Genomic DNA, 10,902 nt, shown 5'->3' on the forward strand with positions numbered 1-10,902 from the left:
CTAAACATATTTTATATTGTTTCAGTCTGAAACTTAGTCTTACAGTCAAACTGTTTGCATGTCTGAATCAAGGACAGGGCATTTAAATAAATAGAAAAAGTACTTTAAGAGTAACGACAATAATTGTCTATTATATTAATAAATGAAAGTGAACATACGAACAGCCTTAGTCAGATAAATAGATACGAAGTCATAATGGAAGGAGAATTTGACCAATCCGAGCACGATATTTGTCGTTGACTAAGAAATGTGCTTAATTATATTGTAAAGGGCTCCAGGCTTGATAAGGGTCAGCTTATATTAAATACAGGAACGTTAGGGGAAAGTGAAAAGTGGTTCACTGAGTATATGACCTATAGAAAGATTAATGTCTATAAAAATTAAATATAATGGTGGATTCCACCTACATTAGACATGGAAAGAGGAGAATTGGTCAAACATTAGATAACAAACTCACTGGAGGAAATATATGTTGTAATGTTATTTAGGAGTTGTATTTATCATATAACAGTTACTCTCAGTTGGGGGTTGTTTAAAGTAGATAGGAAACTGAAAACGTAAACGATTCAGCAGAATTGTTTTTTTAAGTTTATGAAGAAAGACTAGAAAGTAAACAGAAGGTTTTGTAAGTTTGTCAGTCAGAGGGAATCTGTTAATGTTTGAAGCATGACAGAGGTGCTGCAAGATGGTTGCTCCAGCCATCTCACACTGTGGGATAACAAAGAGGTGATTGATGAGAGAAGCTGGAGCAGGCAGCTGCAGGGCGCAGTGAGAATAATGAGAAAGAGACAGGAGAAGTAAAAGGTTTTGAAGAGTAGAGAGAGAGTAAATGTTATATAAAGTTAACTAATATTCTGGAAAATGTCATATTGTTTCGGAGTAACGTAAAATAAGAATATATTTACTAGATATAACAACAACTAGGTTAACAGAAAATTGCTATTAACCAGTTTCAGATGCAACTATCCTATCCTTGTTCTAAAGAGAACATACGTTTCATTTACAATTAATATTAAGAAAGTTCACAATTGATACCATTAAAGACCGTTTTGGATTAATAGGAAGTGTCTGTCATGCAAATTCGTGCTTAGATGGAATAAAAGTGTTGAGATGTTCTCGAAGTGGGAGTTTTCACAATGCTTTTTAGTTTTTATTGAAACAATTAAGTAGTAAGGAAAGAAAACTGTTCCGTGATGATTTCTTTAGGTTTCAGCTTATGAAGATTACATTTTGTAATAATTCCTTTAAGTGTTCCAAAAATATATTCATCAACTGTAATCAGATTACTTGTTTTAAAAATATAGCGCTGAATAAAGTTAGTTTTGTATTCTGTTACAAATCTAACCATGCTTGTAACACACGACTTAGATAAACGATTTGAAAATGAATAGAATAAGCAAGAAGATTAAACATGAATCTATAGTGGTTAAGGTGGGTATCTTTGTGTTGTAATGAAGAATAGGTAGTCTACTACCATTAGTTTGTTTTGGCATTGACATGTTTCAGCATTCCTGACCATATAGACATTCAGCCATTTTCATAACCCGTTGGAGGAGAGATTTAAATTGAGTTTCTCTCCAGTAGCTGATTTGCTGTGATTACAGCAGCATTGGATAGTTGTGTGCCACCTTTGGGTTGTACTCTGAATCAGTGTGTTAGTGAAAAGTTGCTCATTACAGAAACAGAAGAACTGTGCAAAGAACGCATCTCTGAGGAGGTTTTGACATTTTGCTTGTGCCTCGTTGTCAAGGCAACAGTGGTGTGAAGAGGAACTGCAGTTTTTGGGGATTCCTACTGTGCAGAGGACAACGTGTGTCTGCTGAGTGTATCACATTGATCCAGAGGTTCCTTCCCCCTCAGGACATCCCAGTGCCAAAACAGGAGTTTCCTTGAAGCCCACTGACCAGGGCCGGTTCTAGCTTTTTGGGGACCCTGCCACTGACTACAGCTGAAGAGGACAATGAATCACTGACTGTTCTCATTAGGACAAAATCTTGAGACATGCTTGTCTCAGACTGTTCAGACTCTGAATAAATCATGCAATGATTTTACAGCATAACTGTGTAAGAGTTTTCCAGAAGGTGGTGTAGAACGATATGCTTAGTGTTTAGAAAAGGAGTCTGATTGTTTAAACGATGGTTTGGAATACTGAAAAGATTACATTTCAATATCCTTGTTTAGCAAACAAGACATCTGATCATTATGTCACACATAATAATCTTGACATAGAAACTAGCTATGGGTAAAACGTGTGGTTGTTATGCCATTGTTATCATGAACTAAAATAAATAAGGAAATAGTATCTGGTTAAAGATGAATGGATTTCATATCTTAGAGAGGGTTAGTTATATTGTGAATACTTCACAAGGTATTTACGAATGTATTTTGAAGAACAAATAACACGAACACAAGTCCAATTTTGTTTTTAGATTAAATTGTCCATTACAAAAACTGTTCACCTTAGGTCTAGCTTTAGACTTTGATAGTAAAAGAGTATTTAGGCTTATTTTTGTATATCTGACATTTTTAAATATGTTGGCTATTCACTAGATGGAGAGATGGCATTACTCTCCCATTTCTGAAGATTGAATATTTGTTCCATTTCTAATATTCCTATTTGAAACGTAATTTTGGAGTCAAGAAGGCGGATTTGATGAATAAGTAATGATAGAAAAGTTATATTACCCATGAATTAGTCAATTGGTAAATAAAAATAGCAGTGAAGAAGGACCTATTAATGTAAGGTGTGAAAATGATCCTAAAACACACATACTGGGATAAAGGGGGAGGCATGATGGAAATATGCACTACACTTTAAGCAGTGGGTGTTTTGGAGTTAGGAGTACAGTGTGGGAATATTCTTCTATCTTTCCATCATGTTTACGAATGATTCTTTTAGAGTTTTTATTCATGTGTGGATTTGGTAGTGATCTCATTTGTTACAATATTGATCACCATTAAAAGGATAGTTTTAGGAACCACTCTATAAGACAAGTCTTTATTGGTATGGATAATGTTAAAGGGAGAGCTAGTGCCAAGCCAAATATGATTCCAATCTATAAAGTATTGATTTCACCATTGTAACATAGTGTGATGTGAATGTCCCTGCATGGGCACTGATTAACTGAACTGAAACAGGTGTGTTAATCAGCGGAGGGACTCACAGCTGGGAAACTGACAGCTGAGAGTGAAAAGGCAGTGGAGAACTGTGAATGGGGGTTGGAGGACGCTACATGTGACTCGGCACTCTTTTGGGTGGGAGGGTGTCGTTCGCAGCGGATAGAGCTGCCGGCGACGAAGACAGCCAGACAGGAAAGACGTTCGAGTGTCAGGATCGGGAGGCCTGTTACCTCCTATAGATAGTCAGGGCCGGGGTTTTAGTGAGTGCGAGCCGCGATCCCTCCTTATGCACGGCGGTGCCCAAGCAACACGGACACCAGCGGTGAATAAGTTGACGTCGTCCGGCGAAGCCCATCCCCGGAAAGTTGGACGGCGTCCCAAGCGTAGACCCCAGGGGAGGATCTCGCCAACTGGCAAGTTACGTATACTCATTTATATTGTTGTATGTCGGATTTTAGAAGTATTTTACAGTGTATGGAAGGAGAGCAGCAGGGGAGAGGCTACCACGAATTGGAGCCCTCGCCCTAAATTGTTGGTTGGGTCATTGCAGTGTGGGTGTGCTGTGTGTGTTCATAATTGCCTAGTTGTGTGCCTCCGGCAGAGGGTGTTTGCATGCCGTGTTCTTAGTGTGGTGTGCCGCTGTTACGGCTGCTGCCTTCCTGGTCGTCTGAGTGTTTTCAGCTGTGTGTGTTCTATGTAAATGAGCTGTGCGGTTGCCCTCCCGGCATTGGCTGCCATCTCCTGGTCCGCCCCTGAAGATTGCGATTGGAGCACACCGGGCCCGACACACTCCAATCGCAGCGCACAGCCGTCGCACACCTGTTGGAGATGACTACAAAGCTTGGGGACAATCATCATTCTGGAGGCTCTGTATGTGGACAGATGCCTCTCGCTACTTGTTCTTTGTTCTGTGGTTAAACTTGTCTGATTAGTAGTTTCTAGAGTAGGTTAGTTAAAGTGTAGAGTAGCTTAGTTAGTGTTTAGAGTAGTTTAGGATTCTGTGACGGTTGCCTGTAGTTTAGTTGTGTTTTTGTATAGATTATTTGTGTTAGTTGTACCGCTTTTAAAGTGAGGTTTTGTTTCATTCTTTATTTAGTATATTAGTATTTATTTTCCCTGTATGTCTTTAGACTCACCTTTTAGAGTCCTCTCTTAGTTTGGTTGCCCATTTAAACTTGCGCCTTTGTGGCCTCTATTGTTTGTTATTTAAAGCGGTGGTTTTGGCTCTTTTGTTTGTTTCAGGCTGTTTGCCTGCCATTTTGTTCACATGTTGTGCATTAAAACCACTTATTATACCAATACCAATCTGGTTGTGTTGCTTCCCTTTGATTCCCCTAGCTCAGAAGGGAACCTAATACATGGGGGCTCGTCCGGGATATTAACTACTTTCCTGGGGTTATAAGTGGTTGTGTACAGCTAAAAACAATTTGGTAAGGTTGTGTGCAGTTTAGCTGAGTATGGCAACTTTTGATTTGGAGTCGTTTTTGGTCTGTCCTTCTCATGAGCAGTTAGTTCAGTGTCGTAGAGACGACTTATATGAGATAGCGCAACATTTTGGTCTCCCAGTGGCAAAACAATTGTTAAAAAAATTGTTAAAGGCTCTGGTGGTGGATGAGTTAGTGGAAAGGGGTTTTCTGGTGCTGCCTGCACAAGCTGAGCTCACTGTGCCAAATGTCCGTGCTAAAGGAGAGGGTAGTGACAGCGAGGGGAGCGAGCAGTGTAAAGCACCGTCTGCGCCGCCTTGCTATAGTCCACCGTCTCCTGGTAGTCCTGATCCCCGGGAAGGGAATAAACGTAAAGTCCGTCTCGCCCGACTTCAGTTGGAAGCTAAAGACAGGCAACTTCAGTTAGAGGCAAAAGACAGGGAGCAAGACAGGCAGTATCAGTTTCAGTTGGAGGTAAAGAAAATTGAAGCCGATAAGGAAGTCCGGATACGGCAGATGGAGCTAGACTCCGAACTGCGCGCATCCGGTGCTTTTGACTCTGCCGGAAGAAACTTGCCATCTCCACCTCCTCCACCTGCCTTTGACGTGAGTAACAACATTTCGCTAGTGCCAACATTCTGTGAGACTGAGGTGGATGCCTATTTTGGTGCCTTCGAGCGCATTGCTACAGCATTGCGGTGGCCGGTTGAAGTTTGGGCTCTGATGGTAACGTGCAAATTATATGGAAAAGCTCAGGAAGCAGTTGCAGCTCTCACGTTAGAGGACAGCCTGCAGTATGACTCAGTAAAGGTTGCCATCCTCAGAGTGTATGAGTTAGTTCCTGAAGCTTACCGGCAAAAGTTTAGACACTATAGGAAGAGTCCTGATCAAACGCACGTAGAGTTCGCTAGGAAAAAGAGAATGTGTTTTGCTAAGTGGATTGCTTCATGTAATGCTACCGATTATTCTTCACTGAGGGAATTGATCATGTTGGAGGAGTTTAAAAAATGTTTGTCTGAGCACATTGTTGTTTACTTAAATGAGCAAAAAGTAAATACCCTCTCTGCTGCTGCTGTGTTAGCTGATGAGTATGTGTTAACGCATAAATCTGTGTTTTCCGCTGTCTCTACTGAGAGATCCCGCCGTGTGTCAGGCGCACCATTTACTCAGCCAGCAAATGTGTATAATGTAACCAGAGAGGAGAGGGAGTGCTTTTACTGTCATAAACCTGTACATGTCATTGCCAACTGTGCAGCTCTGAAACGTAAGGAACAGCGGCAGAATGTATCCCCGCCTAAAGGCATTGTCCTGGCTACACACACACGCGCACAGGCAAGTAAACGTGACCCTTATGTTTCATTATCTGATCCTGTGATTGTGCCTGTGCCTTCAGATGAAGCTGTGTCCGAGGAGAAGCCAGAAATTGTGGCTCCCCCTCCTCCTCGTGAGGATGTCGCGAGACCGGCGCAACACGCCGGCTCAGACAAGCCTCTAGACTTCTCGACACTCCCGGTAACCCGAGAGCGTCAGCTCGTGTATCGGATCTTAGTGTTAGTGTTGGCTCTACAACATGTTAAGATTGATGTTGGGCCCAGCCTATGGCCAATTGTGATGTGTACATGTTACGATCATTCATATTCTGCCCCAGCGTGTCCAAGCACAACCAGCGTCTCCTGCAATGGGCTCTGATTGTGCGGGACTACAACAGTAGACACCCGTCACTAAAGGGTTCAGAGAATGTGTTGGCCGATGCTCTGTCCAGGTTGGGTTTTGTGATAGGTAGCTTCGTTAGTGTGTCAGGTTGAGTTTGAGATGTTAGTGTGTCAGGTTGAGTTTGTGATGTTAGTGTGTCAGGTTGAGTTTGTGATGTTAGTGTGTCAGATTGAGTTTGTGATGAATGTGTGTTATTAGGAATTTCGTTAGTGTGCTCAGGTTCACAAAACCTGTGGGTTTGTGTCTTAAGGGGGGGAGTGTTACGGCTGCTGCCTTCCTGGTCGTCTGAGTGTTTTCAGCTGTGTGTGTTCTATTTAAATGAGCTGTGCGGTTGCCCTCCCGGCATTGGCTGCCATCTCCTGGTCCGCCCCTGAAGATTGCGATTGGAGCACACCGGGCCCGACGCACTCCAATCGCAGCGCACAGCCGGCGCACACCTGTTGGAGATGACTACAAAGCTTGGGGACAATCATCATTCTGGAGGCTCTGTATGTGGACAGATGCCTCTCGCTACTTGCTCTTTGTTCTGTGGTTAAACTTGTCTGATTAGTAGTGTCTAGAGTAGGTTAGTTAGAGTGTAGAGTAGCTTAGTTAGTGTTTAGAGTAGCTTAGGATTCTGTGACGGTTGCCTGTAGTTTAGTTGTGTTTTTGTATAGATTCTTTGTGTTAGTTGTACCACTTTTAAAGTGAGGTTCTGTTTCATTCTTTATTTAGTATATTAGTATTTATTTTCTCTGTATGTCTTTAGACTCACCTTTTAGAGTCCTCTCTTAGTTTGGTTGCCCATTTAAACTTGCGCCTTTGTGGCCTCTTTTGTTTATTTAAACCGGTGGTTTTGGCTCTTTTGTCTGTTTCAGGCTGTTTGCCTGCCATTTTGTTCACCTGTTGAGCATTAAAACCACTTATAATTATACCAATACCAATCTGGTTGTGTTGCTTCCCTTTGATTCCCCTAGCTCAGAAGGGAACGTAATAGCCGCGTTAAAGGCTAGTAAAACTAGCCCTGCTGAAGTGTATTTAAAAGTGGACTCCACAGTCTAGTGGGGGTTTCTGGTGCCCCGTGGACTCGCTTCCTCTTGTTCTCTCCTCTCCTCGTACCAGTGAACTGTTGTGGGTAAAATAAAGATTGTCCTATATTTTGTACAAAGCTGCCTCTGTATTTATTAGAAGGTTCTGACAAAGTGGTAGTGTTTCCTGCCACACCTGAGCGAATCCAACATATATTACAATATATTACTATAGGAGAATTTTTTAGGGGGAAGTAACTGTTGTTTGTAGTCCAGAATGTAGTGTTTAAAATGGAGTAAAAGTAGAAACAGCACATTTGATTTTGAAAAAGCCATATAATTGGAAGGAATGTGGGGTCACTGAACCCATCCTGCTGTGGTTTTTAGGTCTTACTTGCAGCTTCACAGGGAGCGCAAGGCATCATTTTATGAGTTTGAAAGACATGCTTCTCCACCTTCGAATGGACATCCATTTAATTAGTGTTGACCTGATACTTAGAGATGTTAGAAGGTAAAGACGTGCCTACCATAGGTGACAATTCCTAAAATTCAACTACAAACCATTGATGAAATTACTTCTGTTTTTGAATCCCTGATGAAGGAAGGAGTAATTGTTGCATGTTCGGACACCCAGGGTTCCACACACTGCTAAAGATTTTTACATTGTTTTTTAAGTGGACCGGAATTGAAGATAAATTAGTATAATAGGATATGAAATGCAGAGCTACACAGATCCTAGTAATGTTTTGACTCAAGATAATAGTTATGTACACAAGTTTCTGAATTAGATCTATTAGACATTGTAATAATAATTAGGTGTAAATGAATTGCAGTAGTAGTACTATAAGGAAGTGAGTTTTGTACCAAGTTGCAGGAAATGTGGGAAGCAGCCGTCCCGATGACAAGTTAGAGGTTTCTGACAATTAAAGTTGTAATCGTGGAGTAATAAATGATGGCACTCCATATACAGTATGACAGTATGTTGGAATTCTGTATTCATTTTTTCAGCTTTATAATTTCTAAGCAGTGACAGGTAGAAGCAGTATCACCAGGAAATCATTCACTTTGTCAGTATCATGATTTTAGTTGTTTTTGAATCCATAACATGAGTGTTTTTCTTTACCAGAAATATGAGCAGTTCATATTATATTTAGATTTTAAATAGGATCTCAAGGATTTCATTTAAGAATAACACAGATGCTTGTCAGAAATTCAAAGCTATTGAAATATGTTATTTAGTTCACCTAAAGATGTTGGGGTTTTATTTTGTTGGCACAGGCCAAGTATTAAGATTCTGAAGCTGCACTGGCAGATAGGTCTGCAACTAATTTAGAAAACCCACACACAGCTGTTGTTTTAAGACACCCCACCAACAGGCTCCAAGCGGCCTAAGCTGTGGTGGGTCAAACCCCTTGAGGGCCCAGGAGCCCTGAGCGTATAGGCTTAAGGGATTGGTATCAGATTTCTCCACACAGGTTGCTGACGCCAAAGGGGAACCCGAGGAGCACGAGGCCGACACAGCGGAGTTCGTCTGGCTTAAGGTCGTCAGGCCTAGGTGGCTCAACCCCAGGTGCTCTGGCCCCCACTGAGTGACCCAGAGGACATCTCATGCCGTCCGCCTAGGAGGAAAGGGGGACAGCTGGTACCACTGGAGTCAGTGTGCGGCGGGGAATCCTCCTGCTAGGACCTTGGACGACATCAGGACGTACCTGGCTATCGCAGAGGAGGTCGACTCGGAAGCGGCCATCAGCGGAATGGAGGAGAAGGATCCTGAGGACATCCATCCACCAGACGGCCCAGAAGCCGCTGTCAGCAGTCTGGGGGACATCACGAGGAAGCAGATTCTCTCTGATCAGATTCATCAGTTCCACCATTGAAGGGAAGGCCGCATCTCCCCCTCCCTATCAGCTGCCCTTGTTGGCATATTCCTTTGAGGGGGAGGGGGGGCCTGATGATTCACCACCCAAGGAGACTGCTTTCTGGCACTCAGGTTCTCACTCTGATAGTTCCTTCACTGCTATGAAAAATTGTGTTCTGTTCCCAAAGGTTTGAAGTGCTTTAAATCCCAGCTTCTGATGGATTTATATAAGGTTGGGGGACAGACACAGTAACAAAGAATGACAGTGGTTATGTTGATCTCTTTATTGAGAGATCAAAAGGGGGAATTGAAGCATTATTAGCATTATTTGAAGTATTAAAGTAACGTGTTATAGCAGAAAGTTTTATACAATGTATTTCTGGTATATTCTTTGTAAATGTCCAATTTTTAGGATAGCCTGTGACTTCTGCCATGCAGTTCCCAGACCCATGAGTCTCTGTGTTAATCATCAATGGTTTTTGCAATTAACAGGGGAACTCCAAGGAAGATCTTCCCCAGATATAATGCAGTTAAATTATTGTTAGTTAATGATGCATATCCTGCAGGGTTCATATAGAGGCCTGGAGACCATGGCCCTTCTGACCTTGTTAATAAGTGTGTTCGTTCCGAGTGGGCTGGCTTCAAGGTGAAGGGAAGTTCAGAGATGGCTTTAGGCTACGGGAGCAGTTAACTTTTGTTGGTTGACTGATTCTGTGGCCGTCATGGGACGATGATGTTTGAACAAGTTACAAGTATAGGTTTCATAAAGAAAGACATGTGACAGTCGTGTGGTGAACTGCAGGATAAAGATGTGTGTGCGTTAAAGATGTTTAAAGGGGAATGGGTGTGCGTTCTGTCAAAGATTCCTTTGTATGTCGAATTATACTCCAAATCATTGATTGGGGGACTGCCTGAGGGCAGAGGGACACACACACACACACACACGAGATGAAGCAACAAATGGAATCCAGAACTGCTGACTCATTGCCTGGGGTCCCGCCCAGAAGTGAAACCGGCCAATGGAGAACTGCCAACTGACCGGCTAGCCCGCCCAGAAGTGAATTTGCCAATAACAAATAGCTAGGGAGGAGCAAATCGATACAACTCCTCCACACCTGTGTATAAATGTTGTGATCATGTTGATGCTCGGCGCTCTTGTTCTGACTGGCCGTTCCTGAGAAGTGTCTCATGCGGTGGTAGAACCTGAGCCTGGAGTACTCTGCATTTTGAAGCTGCTGTTGCAGAGTGCTTCGTGATTAGGTGTTATTTTTTACCATTAAAACAGATTATTGTTGAACCCTTAACCTGGTGCTTTGAGTTCCTTCTTTTGTGTGCCAGCTCATCAGTCATAAAGGGACAGCGCGGAGCAGAGGTGAACCTTCCACCACCACTCAATTGGGTGGTGCTCCAACAACACTCAGAGTCCTTTACCTCACTGAGCTGTAGTTATCAGCCTCTCAGTCTGATTGGAGAGAACTCTCCCTCCACATTATTGTAGAAACATCTTCTTCTTATATCCGTTAGAGCAGCTAGTACCAGATTCTAATAACAACAGCGCCGGTACCGGTGCACCCTGCCTCTCTCCCACACTCACTCGCACTTTGGCTGTGAGCTACGGGCGCCAGATAAGCCATCATCCCCCATTTTCATCACTTACAGCGCCCATCGTTTAGGGCAAATGGAACGTGTAACCGGGGTGAAAAGGGTGTTACATTTATTTATCTGGCGCCCTAGGCGAACACCTATAACGGCAGTACTACGGGCCTGCCCTGAGTTCATA

At 42.7% G+C, this 10,902-nt stretch overlaps 1 protein-coding gene across 1 annotated transcript; it reads left to right on the forward strand.

Annotated features, from left to right (window-relative positions):
• The first annotated feature begins 2,920 nt into the window (after positions 1 to 2,920).
• On the forward strand, positions 2,921 to 10,416 carry LOC307023032 (uncharacterized protein). The gene is made up of 2 exons (XM_079656025.1): positions 2,921 to 6,056; positions 6,581 to 10,416. The coding sequence occupies exons 1-2, from the start codon at positions 4,578 to 4,580 to the stop codon at positions 6,629 to 6,631; spliced, it is 1,530 nt and encodes a 509-aa protein (XP_079512151.1). The 5' UTR covers positions 2,921 to 4,577; the 3' UTR covers positions 6,632 to 10,416.
• The last annotated feature ends 486 nt before the right edge of the window (positions 10,417 to 10,902 follow it).

The sequence above is a fragment of the Notothenia rossii genome (assembly GCF_949606895.1).
Source record: "Notothenia rossii genome assembly, chromosome: 10".
Classification (NCBI taxonomy): domain Eukaryota; kingdom Metazoa; phylum Chordata; class Actinopteri; order Perciformes; family Nototheniidae; genus Notothenia; species Notothenia rossii.

What these genes read in the sequence shown, in the direction of transcription:
- LOC307023032 (XM_079656025.1), top strand. Translation starts at nt 4,578, where the DNA reads ATGGCAACTTTTGATTTGGAGTCGTTTTTGGTCTGTCCTTCTCATGAG. An exon ending in TAGACTTCTCGACACTCCCG is followed by an intron (nt 6,057 to 6,580) that starts GTAACCCGAGAG and finishes TATTTAAATGAG; the next exon opens with CTGTGCGGTTGCCCTCCCGG.